The 24,640-nt window shown below is 41.3% G+C and overlaps 1 protein-coding gene across 2 annotated transcripts in view; it reads right to left on the bottom strand.

Annotated features, from left to right (window-relative positions):
* cdh15 (cadherin 15, type 1, M-cadherin (myotubule)) overlaps positions 1-24,640 on the bottom strand; it is a 114,044-nt gene that overhangs the window by 51,575 nt on the left and 37,829 nt on the right. For both annotated transcript variants that reach the window (XM_072595758.1, XM_072595757.1), the window contains exons 2-4: positions 5,744-5,905; positions 3,191-3,343; positions 2,732-2,876 (exon numbers count right to left, since the gene is read on the bottom strand). In XM_072595758.1, coding sequence (XP_072451859.1) covers positions 2,732-2,876; positions 3,191-3,343; positions 5,744-5,905 — 460 coding nt within the window. The remainder of the gene's footprint in view (positions 1-2,731; positions 2,877-3,190; positions 3,344-5,743; positions 5,906-24,640) is intronic.

A 24,640-nucleotide genomic window follows, 5' to 3' on the forward strand; every position in this document is an offset into this window, starting at 1 on the left:
TTTTACTCTATGTTCAACCAAAGTAGAGTGGATGGATATTTAATGACTGGCACAGACACCATGGGTCAAAGGGCTGTAAAAACTCTGTGATGCTATGACTCAATGATTCTTCAGATTAGATATACCTGATATGAAACTTTAATCCCATCGTGTACTGGGAAGGAGAGAGTTAGATGACAGGATACAAGATGAACTGCTAGGTGATTGGTCAACAGGATGTACATGTATTTGGAAAGGCAAGGACCGATTCGGGATAGTCAATATGCCTTTGTACATGGGAAATCATGTCTAACAAAATTGATTGAGTTTTCTGAAGAAGAAACAAAGAGGATTGATGAGGACAGAGTGGTAGATGTGATCTATATCGACTTCAGTAAGGCGTTTGACAAGGTTCCCCATGGGAAACTGTTTAGCAAGGTTAGATCTCATGGAATACAGGGAGAACTAGCCATTTGGATACAGAACTGACTCAAAGGTAGAAGACAGAGGGTGGTGGTGGAGGGTTGTTTTTCAGACTGGAGGCCTGTGACCAGTGGAGTGCCACAAGGATCGGTGCTGGGTCCTCTACTATTTGTCATTTACATAAATGATTTGGATGCGAGCATAAGAGGTACAGTTAGTAAGTTAGCAGATGACACCATAGTTGGAGGTGTAGTGGATAGCGAAGAGGGTTACTTCAGATCACAACAGGATCTGGACCAGGTGGGCCAATGGGCTGAGAAGTGGCAGATGGAGTTTAATTCGGATAAATGCGAGGTGCTGCATTTTGTGAAAGCAAATCTTAGCAGGACTTATACACTTAATGATAAGGTCCTAGGGAGTGTTGCTGAACAAAGAGACCTTGGAGTGCAGGTTCATAGCTCCTTGAAAGTAGAGTCGCAGGTAGATAGGATAGTGAAGAAGGCATTTGGAATGCTTTCCTTTATCAGTCAGAGTATTGAGTACAGGAGTTGGGAGGTCATGTTGCGGCTGTGCAGGACATTGGTTAGGCCATTGTTGGAATATTGCGCGCAATTCTGGTCTCCTTCCTATCGGAAAGATGTTGTGAAACTTGAAGGGGTTCAGAAAAAATTTACAAGGATGTTGCCAGGGTTGGAGGATTTGAGATATAGGGAGAGCCTGAACAGGCTGGGGCTGTTTTCCTTGGAGTGTCAGAGGCTGAGGGGTGACCTTATAGAGGTTTACAAAATTCTGAGGGTAGGATAGGATAAATAGACAAATTCTTTTCCATGGAGTCGGAGAGTCCAAAATTAGAGGGCATAGATTTAGGATGAGAGGGGAAAGATATAAAAGAGACCTAAGGGGCAATGTTTTCACACAGAGGGTGGTACGTATATGGAATGAGCTGCCAGAGGAAGTGGTGGAGGCTGGTACAATTGCAACATTTAAAAGTCATTTGGATGGGCATATGAATAGGAAGGGTTTGGAGGGAAATGGGCTTGCTGCTGGTAGGTGGGATTAGATTGGGTTGGGATATCTGGTCGGTATGGACGGGTTGGACCGAAGGGTCTGTTTCCATGCTGTACATCTCTATGACTCTATAACTGTCATCTTCCTCCAATAATATCCTATTATCTATCAAAGATAACGGATGTGCAGTAAAAAGTCCATTTCAGATTGAGGATGGAAGTCTTAATTAGGTACATCTTTGCTGATGGCTCAAGGGGCCAATCTGATAGAGGCAGTTTCTAACAGAAGCACCGCACATGGAGCAGTTGAATGTTGTGTAGTGGAACATTTCCGGCATTTGCCACATTTGCCAAGCTGCTGTAGCGATTAATATTTTGTGTGATGCACACCAGCTCACAGGAGGGCATTTTCCTCTATCATCAGCTAGGGACCTTTGTGTGCAATAATCAAGTTCTAGGACCTTCACGTCACATTTGGAAATGTTAAGTGGAGCTTTGGGTATCCTATTGTTCATCTTGATCCATCTATGTCTACTTTAACACATGATCCTTGGCTATGCGACCATTTTCTGTGGACATGCCCAACCACCTCAGATAACAAGGAACAACATATTTGGTAGCTCTGCCTTTCAGAGGACTGCTAAAATTATCCAGCCAGTTTTCACAATGTCTACCTATCTTTTGCATGATTGCCTTGGCTTCTTTCAAGTCATATAGTTTTTCAACTGTCTATGTTGTGTATCATATAGGCTTTGTTTTTTACATCAATGACAGAAATAATCACAGCTGAACTCAGTGTTTGTTGCAGGTTCTGCCTTTACCAACTGATGCTTCTGCTGCTTCATTGATCAAGTTTAGTGACTTTCAAGCATTTATTTGACAGATAGCATTTATTTGAGAAACACTACAACACTGGGTCTTGGTATCATTGCTTGTGGCAGGAATACTGATACGTGGCAGTCATCATGTTCGAAACTGTGAATGTTCAACGGTGCTCACTCACCCAGCTGTTGATGAGAGAGTGGTCAGGGAGGGTTACAGTCTGCACTGTGGTAGGTGTGGAGAACTGAGCAGCTCACATTTTGTCTTGATGATCAGATCATGTAGAGACTAGTTGCTGGAAAACGTTTGTGTAAATTGGTAATTCTTTCCAAGTCCCTATTATCTGAGGATATCACAGTCAGAAAACAACAAGCAGGAAGTGACTGCTTTCTGTTTTGAAGTGCGAAAGATGGGCAAGATGCAAGACTTTTAAAAAATATGCATTTGAACCACTTTAGTTTATGTCAACACAATAACTGCTTCCATTCCATGGTATTTACCTGGAGGTGATCCCTCAAGAACATGTCCAATGAAATATTGTTGGTCAAAGGTCGGTCTATTATCATTCTGATCAATAACAATGATCTCTAGATCTGTAGGCTCTTCCAAAGGCATTCCAGCCTCATTGACAGCGTAAGCTTTGATCTATGTAAAACAAACACAAGCAATTAGGAGAAAGTGTGGACTGCAGATGCTGGAGATCAGAACTGAAAATGTGTTGCTGGAAAAGCGCAGCAGGTCAGGCAGCATCCAAGCAGCAGGAGAATCGACGTTTCGGGTATGAGTCCTTCTTCAGAATTCCTGAAGAAGGGCTCATGCCCGAAACATCGATTCTCCTGCTTCTTGGATGCTGCCTGACCTGCTGCGCTTTTCCAGCAATACATTTTCAGCAAACACAAGCAATTAGCCTTGGTTTTCAGATCTCTTGTGGTGTCTGCTAATTTTCTCAGGTTTCCTACCTTGTAACTGCTCTTCTCTTCACGGTCCAGCACTGTGGTCAGAAAGACAAGTCCAGTGTCAGGGTCAATGGTGAAGATTCCCTTTGGCTCTTCATCCACCCCAGGTCCCTTAATGCTGTAGATCACCTTACTCGGAAGCTTGTCTGATTTAATCTGTTCAGAAAACACCGTATAATTACCTGCATCCACAATAGGCTTTTATCTTTCTCATTTTCTCCATGGGAATCTCAATTCTATTCTCTTTCCTCCTGTTAAACTGATTCTTTGCACATTGTCCACAAATGACTAGTTACAAACTCTGAGCCTCATAATCTAAAATCTTCTCCTGAAACTTTTTTCTGTTCTACTTCCCTTTCTTCCTGTAAAAACCTACCTCTTTCACTGAGCTTCAGTTCGTACTCCTAACACCCTTTATCTAGTTTGTTGTTCAATTTTCCTTGTGTCTCTCGGAAATGCACTGGAACATTTTTTGTCACAAAGTTGATCCTTTTCTCAAAGTTACTGTGCCCTTGAATCTTTTTCAGAGTGGGGGTAATTGTCCATGCTCCAACTGGTGGCATGGTGCCTCAGTGGTTAGCACTGCTGCTACATAGTGCCAGGGACCCAGGTTCTATTCCAACATCAGGCCACTGTCTGTGTTGAGTTTGCACATTCTCCCTGTGTCTGTGTGGGTTTCCTCCCACAATCCAAAGATGTGCAGATTAGGTGAATTGGCCATGTTAAATTGCCCATACTGTTCAGGGATATGTAGGTAAGGTGCATTAGTCGGGGGTAAATATAGGATAATCAGGTTGGGGAAGGGGGCTGGGTGAGTTACTCTTTGGAAGGGAGCTGTGGTCTTGTTGGGCTGAAGGGCCTGTTTCCACACTGTAGGGAATCTATGCACTAGGCTGGTTTGAAAGGTTTATTGGGATCCTATTTGTTTACCACTAATAGATAATACCTCCAGCCTGAGGCTTTCTTGTGTTAATAATAAAACTGGTATAATCAAGGGGATGTGGCCAGCTCTCTAGCTGTGCAGGTCAATTCAGTTCGGGGTCAGTTGAGTCAGGCTCACAGTTGAAACTGGAAGCTCCCTTCCTCCTGTCCTTCTGACTATGTAACCTGTAAGCTTTTTGTGTTATGTTTACTCTTTGTGCTAAGGGGTCTGTTTATGGGGATTGTTGCAAGTATTTTGGAACAGCATCAATAAGTCAGGGTAGTCTGTCGGGTTTTTGGATAGGGTAAGTTATTCGGGTATTATCTTTTCAGTATGTTGTGTTTCATTCCGTAATTTTGAAAATAAATTCTGTTTGTTTAAAACTTGGCAGTCAGACCAGCTAATTCACTCTGGGAATATCTACTGTACACTTACCTGAAATAAATAGCAAAGTTACGATCTGGGCTACCTGCTTGAAAATGTTGTGAGGGATCGAGCCTGGTCCATACCATTCTCTATATAAAGAATGCTATGTAAATGCAATACTGCATAGCACTACCTCAGTACTGACCCTCCACTAGTGCAGGGTTCCCTCAGCACTGACCCTCTGACAAAGTAACATTCCATCAGCACTGACCCTCTGACAGTGCTGCACTCCCTCAGCACTGACCCTCCACTACTGCAGGGCTCCCTCAGTACTGACCCTCTGACAATGTCATACTCCCTCAGCACTGACCCTCTGACAGTGCGGCACTCCCTCAGCTCTGACCCTCTGACAGTGCTGCACTCCCTCAGTTCAGACCCTCTGCTAGTGCGGGGTGCCCTCTGTACTGTCCCACTATTAATATGATGTTCCCTCATCACTGACCCTTCAATAGTCATGGAGTAGTTAAGATTTTGCAACAAGGAAAAATGCCATTCAGCCCATCATGTCCACACCAGTCAAAAAACATCCATCTCTTCTAATCCTATTTTTCAGCACTTGGCCTGTAGCCTTGTATTTTATGGTTTCAAGGGTTCATCAAAATGCTTTATAAATGTCATGAGGATTCCTGCCTCCACCATCCTTCTAGTTCGTGATCTCCAGATATCCACAAATCTCTGGGTGAGAACATTTTTCCTCAAATCCCTCTAAGCCTCCTGCTCAGTACCTTAAAACTGTGACTGCTGGTTTGGGATCCTTCTACTAAGGGGAGACATTGCTCTCTATCCACCCTTTGTACACCTCAATCAGATCCCTCCCTCAGCCTGCTGAATGGCTTCAGTGCTGACTTACCGGCGGTGCAGCAGAAGTTACTTCCTCAGTACTTATCTTCTGACAGTTCAAAGCTGCACTGGGAGTGAGAGATGAGACTAATGATACATTCACTTTTCTTTTGAGGGTATTCATGGGATCATTCTGAAAGGAGAAAGTGAGGACTGCAGCTGCTGGAGGTCAGAGTTGATAAGTGTGATGAAGGACTTATACCTGAACCATCAATTCTCCTGCTCCTCTGATGCTGCCTGACCTGCTGTGCTTTTCCAATGCTGCACTCTTCCATTCTGAAAATACTGTCAACTAAACAAAGCTAATATAGGAAAGTCAATACACACCCAGCTCTATTCACATTCCTTACAGATGATGCACCCATTACCTGAACTAACTGGAATGGGATCTTCCTGCTGTTTTCAGAGACTGCAATAGGAGGAATGACCCAGGCTCTTCTGATTCTTGTCAAGCCTTCAGTTGCTGATTTCAGCCTCCATGGATACAGAACCTGGACATTTTCTGACTGGGTTCTATCCACCATGGAAATCTAGAAAGAATCATTAAAAAAATGCAACAATTAAGTAATCAGCAGTTTCCTGTCAACAGAAGCAAAGAAAACTGGAGGATTGCAATTGCAAACCTGTTAGTTTAATTTTGTGATGGGGAAACTTCTAGAAACAATTATTTGGGAATAGAATTAATAGTCAAATGGAAAAAGATGAGTTGATTAGCAAAAGTCAGCATGGATCTCTAAACAGAAATTCATATTAAATTAATTTGTTTGAGTAGGTGTCAGAAAGGCTTGATGACAGTAACTTTGTTGATGTGATGTACATAGATTTCTAGATAGTATTTGATGCAGTGCTACTCAACAGACTTGTGAGGAAAGTTATAAAAGGGTCTGTAAAAATATGGATACAAAATTGGTTGAGTGATAGGAAACAAAGAATAATACTCAATGAATATTTTTCAGGCTGAGGGAAGGTTTGCAGTGGAGTTCTTGGAGATACTGAGGACTGCAGATGCTGGAGAATCAGAGTAGAACAGGGGAGTCAACATTTCAGGTCTGAACCTTTGAGGTTCCAACCCGAAATGCAGACTTCCTTTTTCCTCTGATGCTGCTTGACCTGCTGTGCTTTTTCCAGCTCCACTCTTTATCCACTTGTTGTGGAATTCCACAGCGGTCGATATTTGGACTCTTGTTTTCCTGACATATTCATGATCTGCATCTTGGTGTGCAGGGGACAGATTCAAGGTTTGCAGATGACACTAAACTTGGAAGAGTTGTAAACTATGATGACAAAAGTTTGAAACTCCAAAAGGACATTCACAAGTCGGTGGAGTGGGTGGATAGGTGGCCGATGAGGTTCAATGTAGAGAAGTCTGAGGTGATGTAGTTTGGTAGGAAGAACATTGAGAGACAATATAAAATAGGCATGATGTGGAGGTGCTGTTGTTAGACTGGGCTGGACAAAGTCAGGAGCCACACGACACCAGGTTATAGTCACAGGTTTATTTGAAATTACAAGCTTTTGGAGTACTCTCCTTCATCAGATGAGGAGCATAAAATAAGGGATACAATTCGAAAGGGGTGCAGAAGCAGAAGGCCAATGTGTATCTGTGCAAAGGTCATTGAAATGGCAGAATAGGCAGAGAGAGTGCTTAATAAGCATCCAAAGTTTTTGGCTTTACTAACAGAGGCATTGAGTACAAGAGCAGGGAGATGACGTCAAACTTGTACAAGACACTTGTTAGACATCAGCTGGAGTATTGTGTATAGTTGTAGGTGCCACATCATAGGAAAGATGTGAATGGATTGGAGGGAATGCAGAAATGATTTACAAGAATGGGTTGGAGAATGAGAAACTTCAGTTACAAGGATAGATTGAAGACATTGATACTCTTCTCCTTGGAGAGAAGGCTGAGAGGAGATCTGATAGAGTTTTTCAAAATTATGAGAAGCGGGATAGAGTTGATAGGGAGAAACTGTTCCTGCTTGCAAGAAGAATAAGAATGTGAGGGCATAGACTTAAAGTTGTATGCAAACGAAACAGGGTGATATGAGAAAAACACTTTTTCACTCAATGAGGTAGTTAGGGTGCGGAATGCATTTCCTGGAAATGTAATGGAGGCAGGTTGAATTCAACCATTCAAGAAGGCATTGGATAGTTACTTGGACAGAAATATTGTGCAAGGGTATGAAGAGAAAGAAACAGATTTGTACTTGGTAATGATGCTCGGTTGAAGAGCCAGTAGAGATACATTGTGTCAAATGGCTTCCTTCTGCAAGTTATAAAATCTTTTAGTTATTGTATAAAAGCTGTAGCTTACGGCAATTCATGAGGCAAAATAAACTGGCTTTCTGAAGGCTTTAGGTGTTTTTTACTGCAGAGAGAGAAAGACATTATCTCCTCTCTTGGAGTCTAAATGTTTCTAGCCATATTTTTCACCTCACAAGCTGTTCAGCTACCTAAGTGTCAGTCATATAGTCGTTGGTAGGCTGATGGTTTTTGCCATTAACAACTAGTTACCACTCCGCAAGCCAATTAGCTACTAGTTGCAGAATGAATCTCACTTTGCACGCACTCCCTGGTGCCAACCCATCTGCAACCAATCTCCCCACTGGTTGAACAAAGCATTCATGGTAAACAGCGCTTAGATAAATGTTGGTAACAGCTTTTAGAAGGTGTAGTACCTTTACCACAATCCTTGGTTTTAAAACAGTCCATTTTCCATTTCAGTCCAGAATCAAAACTAAAGAAACTAAAAAGATATGATCTTTATACTTTTTAGAAGATCACTTGATTGAACTTAGCAGTTGGAGTTCTCCAGTGGTGTAAGTTCCTAAACCTGATTGATCCACTAGATTCTATATCACTTACAGGAATGCAAATACCACAATAAAACCAGATTCATTCCTAATTCCTTAGTCATTGTGTATGGCTAGGGCTGTCATTGCCTCATCTTTTATTTATTGAAGGGGTTCTGGCAAATGCCATCAACATCAAGAGTTAAAGAGATATTAGCTTTGGTTACACCAAATGCATTTATAAATGTTGAGTCATACTGAGTGCATGTTGAGAAGGGTTCAAAAATGCTTCAGCTACAATCTAAAGATTTTTGATCCAAGTTGTAACTAGCATCTCTAATTGTGCTGTTTATTTAGATAATGCATTAATATTTAATAACAACTAAGAACAGCATGTCAAAAAAAACCTTATTTCAACAGTCAAAGCTAGTAATATGTCTTGTCAAACGTGAATTCATGAATGCATGGATAATTTACCCAGAACACGTTGTAGGGCAAGGGTAAATGTTGCCCACTGAAAGTAAAGGTTTTGATAGAATTCCCCAGTCCTAAAGCTAGTTGGCAATATGAGATTTTTACGTATTGTGGTGACTTTGAGAAATTTGTGCCAAGCCTCAGTACAACAGCTGCATCTCTAACAGATTTATTATGAAAACGTGTAAAAGAGACACATTCAAAAGAATGCCAAATGGCATTTGAGGAGCTGTAGGCAATTCTAACTATTGAATTGATGCTGCCTGTTCATTAAATCTTTTAAAATTAATGCTAGTGACTTGAGGGTAAATGCAGCCTAATTGCCAGGTGATGAATCAAGTATACACAAACCAGAAGAGGGCTTTTCTAAAAACTAAATCAACAACAGAATAAATAAATATTCTGCACTGGAAGAAGAAACTCTGGGATTGTCACTAGCTCCTAGACATTTTGGAATTTGTATTTGTCACAACCTAAAGAAATGCAAATATATACTGACCATAAGTTCTTAGTATTTACAGAGAAATTTAAAACTTAAAATGCTAGACTGTTTGGATGGAACTTTGTAATTCAACCTTATGAGAGTTGTTCATATTGCTGGAAAAATAAAGTAAAATTGTAAATGCACTCTCAAGAATTAATGATGCTGGAATAGTTTGAAGATTTAACAAAAAGGTGTCAAGAAGTGAATGAAGATAAATGAACATTTTTTGTATTTTCTTGAATAGGCGTCATGTTTGCATTGTAATGAAACATTTTTTTGAAACTCTAAAAACAATTAAAATCTCTCTTTTTATCATGAACTCTGAAAAGTTACCTGTTAACTCAATCCAAAAACCGGAGTCTAACAGATCTCCCCCCTGGCCTGGGAGTCTTTTTTCCCTCTGCAACTGACAGCAATTAGACTTGTCAACAGGAAATCAAAGAAACCATGAGATAGGTTTTATCTCTATCTTTTGCATTTGAACCCTGGACTACTGGGACATTGTTCTTTTTAGATATATATTCCTGCATAACAGCAGGATAATTGGATAATTGGATTTTTGTCACATGATATAAGAATACATTTTTTACTTCTAATAATCATTTGAGGTCAGTGAAGAAATATGGAGAAAGTCTTTTTTTTGTGAATAGGTTCCCTACAGTATGGAATATTTGGCCCAACAAGTGCACACCGACCCTCCGAAGAGTAACCCACCCAGACCCATTTCCCTCTGACTAATGCACTATGGGCAATTTAGCATGGCCAATTCACCTGACATGCACATCTTTGGACTGTGGGAGGAAACCGGAGCACCCAGAGGAAACCCATGCAGACACGGGGAGAATGTGCAAACTCCACACAGTCACCCAAGGCTGGAATCGAACCCCCGTCCCTGGAGTTGTGAGGCTGCAGTGCTAACCACTGAGCCGCTGTGCCGCCTCCTGGGTAACAGTAAATAGGAGAGACAAATTGACCATTTTGATGAATAAGTAAGGCAATTACACTTTGGGTACAGCTCATGGAGTACTGGTGAAGTTAATTTCCAGTACACTCAATAGAATCAGAACATTAATTATGCACAGGTGATTATCTCAGGTTATTTATGGACAGGAATTTTTGGATTAATTCATGTGATGTGAACATCAATAACTAAACCAGTGTTTTTTATCTATCGTAATTGTGCTGAAGTAGATTCTGGTGAGATGCCTTCTTGAACCTCTGCAGTTCTTCAGATGTAGGGACAACCACAATGCCATTAAGGAGAGGATTTCAAGATTTTCATCTTGCAGCACTAAAGGAACAGTGATATATTTCCAAGTCAAGATGGTGAGTGACTTGGAAGGGAACTTGCTGATGGTGATGTTTCCATACATCTGTTGCCCTTATCCTTCGAGGTGGTAATGGTCATGGATTTGGAAGCTGCTATTTAAGAAGTCTTGGTGAATTTCTGCAGTGCATCTTGCAGATGGTACATATGACTACTCCTAAGCACCAGGGGGTAAATATTTGTGGATACGGTGCCAATCAAGTAGGCTACTTTGTCCTAGCTTTTTGAGTGTTTTAGAGTTACACTCATCCGGGCAAGTGGGGAGTATTCCACTTTTGCCTTGTAGATAGTGGACAGACTTTGGCGAGTGATGAGGTGAGTTACTTACTGCAGGATTCCGAGTCTTTCACCTGCTGTTGTAGCCAGAGTACTCATATGGCTTGTCTGGTTCATTTTCTGGTCATTAGCAAGCCTCAGATGTAGATAGTAGGAGATTTAATAATAGCAGTGCCATTTAATGCCAAGGGGCAATGGTTAGATTCTCTCTTGTTGGAGATGGCTATTTAATGGCTAGTATCTATCACAGGTTATATTTATTCACTCATAGCCTGAAGGAATTGCCAGATAGGCCAGCATTTATTGTCCATCCCTAATTGCCCACAGGGCAATTAAGAGTCAACCACATTGCTGTTAGTCTGGAGTCATATGTAAGCCAGACCAGATAAGGATGGCAGATTCTTTCCCTAAAGGACATTAGTGAACTAGATGGGTTTTTCTGACAATTGACAATGGTTTCATGGTTATCATTAGACTCTTACTTCCAGATTCTTTATTAAATTCAAAATCCACCATCTGCCAAGGCAGGACATGAACCCAGGTCTCCAGAACATTAGCTGAGTTCCTCGAGTAATAGTCTAGCAATAATATCATTAAGCCATTGCCTCCCCTATTTACCAGCTGGTGTCAATCTCAGATTACTTACCAGCTGCTTTCTATTCTCGGGTTATTTCTTGGTTGGTGTGGGCTATATTGTGGGCTATTACCTGTTGACACATGTTTTGGGTTATTTCCATGAAGGTTTTTATCTCAAGTAATTTACTAGTTGCTGTCTATTCTCAGTTTATTTAGAATGTTTGTTCTACTGAGATAGCTGAACTTTAATATTTCGATAATAATACTGAACCGTCAGGAGATCAGGACCTGGTCAACGAGGCTAAAACCTTATCTGTGTAATGGAACTGATCTTCAAGCAAAAGCACCAAGGTCAATGTAGGAATTTGGAATTCAGCCTCCCCATACAGTTGTTGAGGTTGGGTTCAACTAAAACTTTTCAATACTGAGTTAAATAAATTCTTGCTACATAAGCATGTTAATCATTAATCTTCAAGCTGGAATATGGATTTATTATGAGATTGGCCATAATCTATCTGGATTGTGGAACAGATTTGAAGTGTTGAATGTCCTCTTCTGAATGTCTTCCTTATTATGTCAAGGATACAGAGCAACACATTGTCTCTTATACAGAAAGATTGTACATGAGCTATTTGCAAGCCAGACATCAAATGCATACTGGAATGCAGAGTGAAGCTGGGGGCGTTGGTTAGGGGGGGATGAATGGTGAAGGGGTGAGTCAGCAGACAGGATGCATTGGAGCAGGAGAAGTTCAGGGAGTTGTGAGTAAGGGGATGGAGATTTGGGGAAATTGTAAAGGAAGTTTAGTGAGAATCCAGTGTTTGGAATGAAGGCAGTACAAGCTGAAAATTAAATGGAACATGCTTTGATTCTCCGTGGGATTAGAGACAATGCTGGTGGAGGAGGGGTTACTGACAAGTAGCAGCTGAAATAATGACAGATGTTACTGAGTTATGCCTTTAAATGATCCAAATATGTCCCGGATTATTAACACAAGACATATTTCTTTCTTATCACTTATTAATAATTACATCTTGAGGGTTTCCTTTCCCAGCATGGGTGGTTTTGTCACCTTTACTTAAAATAACAGCCAATAGACCACCCCACAGCATATCCATCTGGCCAGGGCAGAATTTTCCACACATTATTTCAAGCTTGTAATTTCCAACGATTTGGGGGGAGAGAAGAATACAGGGCTATTGACAAGGAACATGAGTATGTGTGTGTGTGCGTGTGTGTGTATGTGTGACAGACAGACAGACAAACAGACAGGGAGACCAACGAGTCATAGAACTGTACAGCATGGAAACAGACCCCTTTGGTCCAACTCATCTATGCCAACCAAATATCCTATATTTACTTAGTCCCATTTGCCAGCATTTGGCCCCATATCCCTCCAAACCCTTCCTATTCATATGTTTAGATCAGAGTGATGCTGGAAAAGCACAGCAGGTCAGGCAGCATCCAAGGAGCAGGAAATCGACATTTCGGGCAAGGGCTTTTGCCCGAAATGTCGATTTTCCTGCTCCTCAGATGCTGCCTGACCTGCTGTGCTTTTCCAGCACCACTCTGATCTAAACTATGGTTTCCAGCATCTGCAGTCCTCACTTTTGCCTTCCTATTCATATACCCATCCAGATGCCTTTTAAATGCTGTAATTGTACCGATCTGCACTACCTGCTAAGGCAGCTCATTCCATACACGCACCACTCTCTGTGTGAAAATGTGGCCTCTTAGGTCCCTTTTTAATCTTTCCCCTGTCACCCTAAAACTACATCTACTAGTTTTGGATCCCCCCACCCCAGGGAAACGTCTCTTTCTATTTACCTTATCCATGTCCTTCATGATTTTATAAATCTCTAGAAGGTCACCCCTCAGTCTCCGAAGCTCCAGGGAAAATAGCCCCAGCCTATTCAGCCTCTCCCTTTGGCTAAAGTATTCCAACCCTGGCAGCATTTTTGTAAATCTTTTCTGAACCTTTCCAAGTTTTACAACATCCTTCCTACAGTCGAGAGACCTGAATTGGGCACAATATTCCAACAGTGGCCTAACCAATGTCCTGTACAGCCGCAACATGACCTCCCAACTTGTATACTCAATACACTGACCAATAAAAGCAAGCATAGCAAACACCTTCTTCACTATCCTGTTAACCTGTTACTCTGCTTTCAAGGAACTATGAACCTGCACTCCAAGGTCTCTTTGTTCAGGACCTTACCATTAAGTGTATAAGTGCTGCCCTGATTTGCCATTCCAAAATGCAGCACCTCACATTTATCTAAATTAAACTCCATTTGTCACTCCTTGGCCTATTGGCCCATCTGATCAATGTCCCATTGTACCCAGAGGTAACCTTCTTTGCTGTCCACTACACTGCCAATTTTGATGCCGTCTGCAAACTTACTTACCATACTCCTGTGTTCACATCTGGGAGAGAGAAAAATAGATGGAAAGAGAAGACATACATTCAAAGACAGCTGGGGAAAATAGAGTGACAGAGATAAACAGAAACAAAAGAAAAAGTGACAAAAATAGAAAGAGAGAAAATCAGAATAAGATAGAGTGGCAAGAGAGAGATTTTTACTGGGTTCATTAAATCATAGAATGAAACCTGATAGGAGAGTAGGCTATTCAATTCACTGTACCTATTAGAAAGGGCTGCTTGATTTGTCCTAATCTCCCTGCTCTTACTCCATCACCCTGCAATTCATTTTCAGAAAACTTCTTGTTTAATTTGTGTCTGAAAGTAATTTTTAAATCTGTTTACATCTTCGAGGGAACACATTCTTGATCACACTAACTGTGTAAAGAATATTCTCCTTACCACCTTTGCTGGTACTACTGTCAAACCCCTTAAACCTTGGTATGTTGGTAATTTATTCTCTGGTCATTAGAAACAGCTTTCTCTTTTTTATTTTATCAAAACCCTTCTTGATTTTGAACACCTCTATTAATTTTAATGTTAACCTTTTCTGCTCTGTGGATTATACTCTCAGCTTCTGCACTCTATACATGTAACTGAAAAACCTTATCCCTGGAACTATTCCAAACAATCTCCTTTGCACTTTCTCCAATCCTGTCATCCTCCCAAAAATGTGATACCCAGAATTGGACCCAATCCTCTAACTGAGGAAAGCCTTTTTCACCCAGAGGGTGGTGCACATCTGGAATGCACTCGGAGTGTAGTTGAGATGGAAAACCTCACAACCTTTCAAAAAGTACTTGGATGAGCAGTTGAAGTGCCTTAACATTGAAGGCTGTGGCCTTATGTGGGAAAGTGGGACTAGCATAGGTATTAATTTATTTTTGGCAGCACAAATTTGATGGGCTGAAGAGCCTCTTCTGTACAGTACAATTCTATGATTACAAGAATTAAGAACAGGAGGAGGCCATTCAGCTCCTCCAGCCTGCTCGGCTTTTCAATGAGATTCTGATTGATCTGGTTGTGGTTTCAACTCCACGTCCCCATCTACCCCCGATATCGTTTAACTCCTTTGCTGAGAAAAATCTTTCCATTTCAGCCTTCAGCAGACCAACAATCTTTGAAAGGAAACATTTCTCCTTTTATTTTTAAACTGTATCCTCTGGTTCTAGATTCCACTATAAGGGGAGTATTCTCTCCATGTCTACACTATCCAGTCCTCTCAGTCCAATAAGAACACATCTTATTCTCCACAACTCCAATGGATATATGCAACGCTGCTCAACTTTCCTCACAAAATAATCCTTTCATTCCTGGAATCAATCAACTGAATCTTCTTTGCACTATTTCTAATACAGTTATATCCATTCATCAGTAAGGAGACCAAAACTGTGCACAGTATTCTCAATGTGTTCTCATAAATGCTATGTACAACTGTAGAAATACTTCCATGCTTTTGAACCTGATTTCTTTTGCAATAACAGCCAAAATTCTCTTTGTCTTCCAAAATACTCATTATACCTGCATACGCCACTTTTGTGATTGATACACCAGATACCCAAATACCCTGGAGTTCTGCAACCTCTTTCCGTCTAGATGTTATACTGCTCTTCTGTTCTTTTTGCCGAAATAAAGGAGTTCAAATCTTATCATATTCTCTTCCATCTGCCATATTTTTGCCCACTTTTGTAACTTATGTAAATCTCTTTGTAGAATCATGTTTTGTAACAACTTACTTCCCTACTTATCATTGTGTCACGAACTTATTTAGCAACCTTATTTTCAGAGAGGACAAGAGGCTGTTACAACAGAGTGTGCAGCTGTGAATAAAAAATAATTTGCATTTATATATCAACAAAACACTTTCACAAGCACTGGACACCACAAAGTACTTTATGAGCAATTAAGTACTTTTTCTTGAAGATTTTTGTGTAACGATTATGGCAACCAAGCAGTGTACAGCAGGTTCCAACAAACAGCAACATGACAGTAAGCAGAACATCCATTTTTGTGATGTTTTTTGAGACTTATATATTGGTCAGGAATTCAGGGAAAATTCCTCTGTTTTTCTTTGAAATAGTGCCATAAAACCACTACAGCAGGGATATGGGGTTTCAGGGTCTCGATTAGAGTGGTGCTGGAATCTGTCTGTGTGGGGTATAGAGTTTCAGTCAAGCCTCAAATCCAAAAGACACGATCTTAAACAGTGCCACACTGCCTTAGTGACACCCTCCTGGAATGGGATTTGAAAACAATCTTCTGAGCTAGAAGTAAGTCTGCTCTCCACTAATTCACAGTTGGCCCTATAATAACTGATATAGGTTTCAAGCACTCAGTGATTACATTTCTGTACTTTTTCAACTAAAGTTCAGAATCACAGAATTCTAATAGTGCAAATGGAGGCCATTTAATCCATCGTGTTTTAACCAGTTATTTACAAAGCAACATGACGGGGTACCATTCTTCTACTCTTTCCCTGTAACCTTACAGACAGGCACGGTGGCTCAGTGGTTAGCACTGCTGCCTCACAGCGCCAGGGACCCAGGTTTGATTTCAGCCTCAGGCAACTGTGTGTGGCGTTTGCACATTCTCCCTGTATCTGCGTGGATTTCCTCCCACAGTTCAAAGAAGCACAGGTTAGCTGAAATGCCCATGCTAAATTGCCCATACTGTTCAGGGGTATATAGGTTAGGTGCATTAGCCAGGGGAAATGGGTCTGGGTGGGTTACTCATCAGAGCGTTAGTGTGGACTTGTTGGGCCAAATGGTCTGTTTCCACACAATAAGGATTCTATGAATTTATATTTTAATAATCATCTAAACCCTCTTCTATGCCTTGAATCTGTCTTTACAGTACTCTCCAGAGCTAAACCATTCACTTGAAAGTTTCTCACATTGCATTTTTTTTAGCAAATTGCTTGAAATCTGTGCCCTCTAGTTCTTAATTCTTTTACAAGAGAGAGAAGTTTACGCTAAGATACTGAGCGACCAGAGACTACACCAATTAGAGAGGAAGCTGAAATATGCACAATGCTGCATAGACCCTGCAGAAACTCTAGGAATTCTAGAAATGGACTTAGCTACTGGAGCAAACCGCGTCTGGGTTAAGACACAGCCCAGTCTAAATAAATACTAGCACCTGTCAGAGGAAATTATCCAAATCTGCAGGAAGGTATCATATTACCAAGCCTTAGAACAGCAATTTGAGGGAAGGACAAGGAGCAGGAACAGTGACCAAAAATCAGGGAGCCGAGAGAGTTGCAAAGAGAGAAAGAAAGACAGAGACATGGATAGTGTGTGACAGAAAGAGAGAACGAGAGAGAAACAAAGAGGTATCGAGGAGGCACACGGAAAGAAAAAAGCACAAAGCGAGAGATTTAATTTTTACTGCCAAGATGGGTCATTAGGGATTAGGTTCAAGTTTATGAGGGTTAATTCTCAAATAAATGTATGACATGTTGGATTCACACTATGATCACGCTCACGTCTCTGTTTTATTAATGTATGTGAGAGGTGAGGGTCCTGTGGAGCCATCAATCAGTTAATGAAATAATGAACTAATTGAATCTTCAACCCAGGATTCTGGCCATAATCAATGAAACTGACAAGCTGGAAAGCCTTACATATTGAAACTGCTTAGCTGCTGACCTGTCTACGTGAAAGGCTTTCAGTCATTGCATATGTTCTCCGAGACTGATTTCAAACACTTCCAAGTTTTTGGTAAAAGCAAAATACTGTGAATGCTATTAATTTGGAATAAAAATATAAAATGTTGGTGAAACTCAGCAGGTCTGTGCAGGGTGACTGAAGAAGCATAATATTAAACTCAAAACATTACTAATGTTTCTCTCTCCTGTTTTTCTGTGGAGAGGGAAACAAAATTAACATTTTGAATCCAACATAACCCTTCTTCAGTTTCTGTCCACAGATGATGCCAAACTTGCAGAGTTTCTTCAGTACTTTTGATTTTCAAGATTTGGAGAAATTCCACGCTGTCAGCATTTACTGCAGCATGGGAACACTTTACTGTTTTAGCATGGATCACTAAAGAGCAACAACTGGATCAGTTACAACAACAGCTACAATCCAGAAGGACATGGGCAGCAGATATATGGGAACACCATGATCTGCAAGGTCTCCTCCAAGCTACTCACCATCCTGGCTTGGAAATATAACGCTGTTCTTTCAGTGTCACCTGAATCAAAATGTTCAATCTCCCTCCCTAACAGCATTGTAGGTATTCTTACACCAAATGAACTTCAGTGATTCAAGAGAGCACTCACCATGTCCTTCTCAAGAGAAATTAGGGATGGGCAATAAATGCTGGTCCAGCCAATGATTCCAATATCCTGTGAGTGAATTTTTAAAAGTCCACCAGTAACAGAAACAACAGGTGCACCAACAGTGACATTCTCTGCAGTGATAGGGCAAATAGCCACAGAATTGTGTTTTTCTGGTGAGTACAACTGAGTTTCAGGTCGATGATAGCACCCAGAAGGTTGATTATGGTAACACTGTTGAATGTCAAGGGGTAGTGATTAGATTGTCTCTTATCGATGATGGTCGTAGCCTAGCATTTGTGTGACGCAAATGTCACTTGCCACTTGTCAGTTCAAGCCTGGATATTGTCCAGATCTAGCCACTTGTGGAATACAGTGTCCAGTTCTGGTCACCCAGTTGTGGGAAGGATATTATTAAGCTGGAGAGGGCTCAGAAGAGATTTACCAGGATGTTGATGGGTATAGAAGGTCTGGGTTTTAAATAAAGGCTGAAGTGTAGGCAGTTGAGAGGCATCCTTATAAGATGGCCCACAGCGCCTAGCATGGTGATAGTGCCACACAATAAGATGGAGGTTATTCTCAATGTGAAGGTGAGACTTCTTCTGCACAAGGGCTGTGTAATAGTCGCTCTTACCGATCCTGTCATGGACAAATGCATTTGCACCTGGCAGATTGGTAAGGATGAGGTGAAGTATGTTTTTCCTTTTTGGTTTCCTCCCCACCTGCCGCAGAGCCAGTCTAGCAGCTATGTCCTTTAGCACCTGATCATCTCAATCAATAGTGCTGCTGCCGAGCCACTGTTGGTGGTGGACTTCCAAATGCCCCACTCAGTATATTTTGTGTTCTTGCTATCCTCGGTGCTTCCTCCAAGTGTTGTTCAATATTGAGGAATGCTGATTCATTAGCTGAGGGAGGACAGCATGTGTAATCAGCAGGCGGCTTCCTTGCCCATGTTTAACCTGAAACCACTAGGGCTGTTTTCCCTGGAATGTTGGCTGAGGGATGACCATAATTTTGTAAACCTCTATGAGGAGCATCGATAGGGTAAATAGGCAAAGTCTTTTCCCTGGGGTCGCTGAGTCCAGAACTGGAGGGCATAGGTTTAGGGTGAGATGGGAAAGATATAATAGAAACCTACGGGCAACTTTACCACACAGAGGGTGGTACGTGTATGGAATGAGCCGCCAGAGGAAGTGGTGGAGGCTGGTAGAATTGCAACATTTAAGAGGCATTTGGATGGGTATATGAATAGGAAGGGTTTAGAGGGATATGGGCCGGATGCTGGCAGGTGGGACTAGATTGGGTTGGGATATCTGGTCGGCATGGACAGGTTGGACCGAAGGGTCTGTTTCCATGCTGTATGACTCTGACTCTAACTCCAGCTAGAAGGAAATTGTGCTCCTAGAAAAGGCGATATGGACAGCAACAGCAGTGTCTTGTAAGGCTTAGATTTTCACAGCAGGCTGCTACTGAATTTTGCAGCAACTGGAACAAGACCTCTTTCTAAATAGGCCAGTTGTCAACACTGAATTTCTTCATCTTCATCACTTGTCATGGATCCCTTTGTGACATCCCTAGAATCTGACAATCTGCAACTTCTACAGATCCATTTTGACAGTGATGAAGACATTTTGATAACTACAATCAGATTTAATGCTATGATCATATTTTCACAGGTTCAGAGAATCACTGATATCACACAGCAATCAAGGCACCCTCAGGTAAGAAATAAGTTTCCATAAATTAAGAGCTATTCCCTTCACTCAATGTTTAGCCTGTTTGTGTCCACCAGAAGTTTGTCATATCTGTCTGCGCAAAATATCCTGGAAGTTGCCATGATTTATTCACTCAGGTTTCAGATTTCCCTCAGGTTTTCATACCCACCCAGCAGCATGAATGGGTGACTTCTTTAAAACAAGGACTATGCTTTGATAATCTGACTGATATCATCAACGAGGAGCCCGACCAAAGATAACACAAGAGTGATTCAAGTGCCTTCAGAGAGCTCGGGGCTCCATTAGAATTCACCAAGATCCTCCAGAATGCACAACAAATAATTAAGGAAGGATTGAAACTGCAGGAGAAGGAAGGTGCAGATCACAGAGGGGGAGGGAGAGAAGAGGAAAGGGAAAGAGGGGGAAAGGAAAAGGAAGGAAATGAGAAAGAGGAGGAACCAAATGTAGCTATGCGGCTTGAAGCTGCTCTTCTGGCTGCCAGAGAGCATGGGATGATGTCTACAAACCATAAGATGTAGGAGCAGAAGTAGGAAATTTGGCCCCCCTAGAACCTGCTCTCTCATTAAATAAGATCATGGCTGAGCTGATAATGCACAACTCCACTTTCCTGCTTTTTCACAACCCTGATTTCTTTACTGATTAAAAATGTCATTCTTAGCTTTGAATATACTTAACAACCCAACCTCTACAGCCATCTGTGGTAAAGAATTCTGCACATTCACTATCCTTTAAGAGAAGAAATTCTTTGTCATCTCAGAATTAACTGGGTGACCCCTTATTCTGAAATTATGCCCTTTGTTCCTAGAATCGTCCATAAGGTCCTTAATAATTTTGTATGTTTCAATAAGAACACCTCTCATTCTTCTAAATTCCAGTGAGTACCGCCTTAAACTACTCAAACTCTCCTCATAAGTCAGTTTCTCCAAATGTGGGATAAACATAGTGAATCTTTTCTAGACTACCTCCAATGCCAGTATATAGGGAACCAAAATAGTTCACAGTATTCCAGCAGCAGTCTAGTTTGTGCCTTGTATTGCAATATTTCCCTATTTTTATTCTATCTCCTTTGAAATAAAGGCCAGCATTCTATTTGCCTTCCCCATTACCTGCAGAACTTGGATACTATTGTCTATATTGTTTATATTCTTCTCCAGGCACTTTGTGCCATCCTCACCACTGGCTTTCCAATCTTATTTTTGACATCTGCAAACTTGGTTATAGTACATTTACTTCCCTCATCCAAGTAATTCATATATAGTGTAAATATCTGTGACCCAAGCAATGATCCCTGCAGCACCAAACTAGTTACAGGTTGCCATCTTGAAAATGGCCCCTTATCCCAACTCTGTCTTCTATAGGTTAGCCAATCCTTTATCCAGACTAATATACTACCTTCAACTCCATGAGCTATTATTTTATTAAGTAGCCCAATGTGTAGTAATCTATCAAATTCCTTCTAAACATCCAACATATTATATCCTCTATTTCCCCTTTATCTACCCTGCTGGTTACCTCCTCAAAGAATTTTAATATGTTTTTTGGGCATGATTTTCTCTTCATGAAACCACACTGACTCTATTTGATCATCTTATGTATTTCTAAATGCTCTGCTATTACATTCCTTTAGAATAGGATTGCGGGAATTAGGAGCAGGAGTAGACAATTAAGCTCTATGAGCCCGTTCTTCCATTTAACATGACCATGGCTCATTTTGTCCTGGTTTCAACTCCACTTTCCTATCTCCTCCCCTTAGCCCTTTATCCCACTTTTCATCAGGAAACATATCTATTTCTTTCTTGAATCCGTTGATGGATTCTGCCTCCTCTGCACTCTGAGGCAGTGAGTTCCACAGATTCACAACCTTCTGAGAGAAGTATTTTCTCCTCATTTCAGTTTTGAATCTACCTCCTCTCAATCTATATCTCTGACCTCTTGTTCTAGACAGTCTCACAAAGGGGAATACCTGTTCAACCTCCGCCTTATCAATTCCCTTTAGCGTTTTAATTAATTCAATCAGATCCCTCCTCATTCTGAACTCCAGCGAGTATAAACCCAAGCTATTGAGCGGCTCTTTCATCCCTGGAATCAACCTGGTAAACGTCCAGTGCCACCACATCCTTCCTTAAGTAAGGAGACCAAAACGACACAGTTCTCTGGGTGTGGTCTCACCAATGCCTTTTATAATTGTTACAATACTTGTTGACTTTTATAATCCAGGCCTTTTGTAATAAATGCCAAGATTCCTGAGTCATGCTGAAGTCAATTTGAGTGTTGGCATCTAGGTCATAGAGTTATAAAACATGGAAACATACCCTTCAGTCCAACCAATCCATGCCAACCATAATCCCAAACTAAATTAGTCCCACCTGCATGGACCATATCCCACCAAGCATTCCTTATTCATGTACTTATCCAAATATCTTTTAAGTTGGAGGATTTGAGCTATAGGGAGAGGCTGAACAGGCTGGGGCTGTTTTCCCTGGAACATCGGAGGCTGAGGGGTGACCTTATAGAGGTTTACAAAATTATGAGGGGCATGGATAGGATAAATAGGCAAAAGTCTTTACCCTGGGGTCGGGGAGTCCAGAACTAGAGGGCATAGGTTTAGAGTGAGAGGGGAAAGATATAAAAGAGACCTAAGGGGCAACGTTTTCACACAGAGGGTGGTACATGTATGGAATGAGCTGCCAGAGGAAGTGGTGGAGGCTGGTACAATTGCAACATTTAAGAGGCATTTGGATGGGTATATGAATAGGAAGGGTTTGGAGGGATATGGGCTGGGTGCTGGCAGGTGGGACTAGATTGGGTTGCGATATCTGGCCGGCATGGATGTATTGGACTGAAGGGTCTGTTTCCATGCTATACATCTCTATGACTCTATAAATGTTGTAACCGTATCCATATCCACCATTTCCTCATTCCACACACAAACCACACTGTAAAAAATGTCGCCCCTCATGACCTTCTTAAATCTTTCTCCTCTCACCTTAAAGATATGCACCCTAGTCTTGAAAACCCCCACTCTATGGAAAAGACCCTTGCCATCACTTTCTCTCATGATTTTGTATACCTCTATAAAGGTCCCCCCTCATCCTCCTACGCTCCAGTGAGAAAAGTCCCTGCCTATTCAGCCTCTCCTTATAACTCAAACCCTCCATTCCCAGCAACATCCTGGTAAATATTTGCTGAATCTTCTCCAGCTTAATAATATCCTTCTTATAACAGAACGACCAGAACTGGACACAGATTTAAGTTGGCATTGGAGTAGGATTCCTCAGCCAGAGCTCATCTGCTCATCTGTTTCTCTCTTTACTCTCTTTCATGTTTGTTTTTTCATCTTTCTCCTCAGCGATGTCCTGAACACCCAGCCTCAGTGCAGACCCAGTGTGTCAATCTCTCAGCTCATTGTGTGTCTCTCTCAACCTATGTGATGGTCACTCAGTGGCCCAGTGTAGCATTCTTTCAGCCCATGTGGCCTCAGCATGGACCTTAGACTTAAAGATGATTCCAGAGCAGTCTCCCAATCTCAAGAGCCTCGATGTGAAGCCTAGTGTGGTCTGGAGTCAAAGTCGCACAGACTAGAGGCTCGGTGCTGGCGTGGACTGGGTTGGAACACTATTTTGAACTTTTTATTTCTTTTCCCTAAGAATTTGTACTCAAGATGGTGCCTTGTAAGTGACAACTTGTAAACATTTTAGTGTACTCATGAATACATGTGACAAGATGGCTGATTCTAAGATTCTACTGGAGAAGGGGCCTCACCAATGTTCTGTACAGCCTCAACATGATGTCCCAACTCCTATCCTCAAAGGTCTGAGCAGTGAAGCCAAGCTTGCTAAACACCTTCTTAACCACCCTGTCTACATGTGACAGAAACTTGGAAGAATTACGTCCCTGAACCCCAGGTCTCTCTGTCCTACAACATTAGCCAATATTACTTAATTGTATAAGTCCTACCCTTGTTTATTTTACCAAAATGCAATATCTCACATTTATCCAAATTAAACTCCACCTGCCACTCCTTAGTCTATTAACCCAATTAATCAAGATCACTTCATAATCTTTTTTTAAAAATATTTTGATTGAATTCTGATTTTTAATATAAGTTTACAAAATTACAACAACAATAAACCAACTACATACTTTATATATGAAATTATTTAGGCACCAACACATCAAAATGTTTTTCCTCGTGCAGAAAGAAAGGATGTTAAAAAGTTTTCTCCTATGATGTGTCTACAGAACATAAAGTTGGGGAGGCCCAGGAGAAGAGAGATCAGGTCCATCTTAACTTTGGTCTCAAAGACCCTCACTATTACTCCCGCCACAGCACTCCAGGTACAAAGCCCGTGACAGGACCACAGATAGTGAGTGAGAGTAACAATGTTTATTTTATATTTGGGGCACACCGAGGATATTCCCACCTTAAATTTCAAGACACGGTGTGGGGTCAGATGAATTTTTAACTGCATGGCATGGGTCCTATTATAGATTGAAATCTTTCTCGCATTTTCACAGATATTCTCCCATTTCTCAGAAGGGATCTCAATTCCTAACTCTCTCTCTCCCAGACCTCACGTAGTCGCTAAATATCATCTGAGGGACCATGCCCCAACAAATGATAAAGAAGACTAACTGAGAGAGTGTTTTTGGCATGAAGCACCCTCTTCTATAGGAATCGGTCAAGAGCAAAGTTCATTATTGAACAAAGTCCTTAATCTGGAAAAAACAAGAAAGGTCTCTTCTAGATAATCCATTATTGCAGCTCATTTGGTCAAAGGACATCAATGTTTCGCCCTCAAATAAGTCACCCAAACAGGAAACTCCCCTAGCTGCCCAGTGTTTAAACCCGGGGTCCATTATCCCTGACCGGAACCCTGGCATCCCACTATAGGGATA

The sequence above is a fragment of the Chiloscyllium punctatum genome, chromosome 26 (assembly GCF_047496795.1).
Source record: "Chiloscyllium punctatum isolate Juve2018m chromosome 26, sChiPun1.3, whole genome shotgun sequence".
NCBI lineage: Eukaryota > Metazoa > Chordata > Chondrichthyes > Orectolobiformes > Hemiscylliidae > Chiloscyllium > Chiloscyllium punctatum.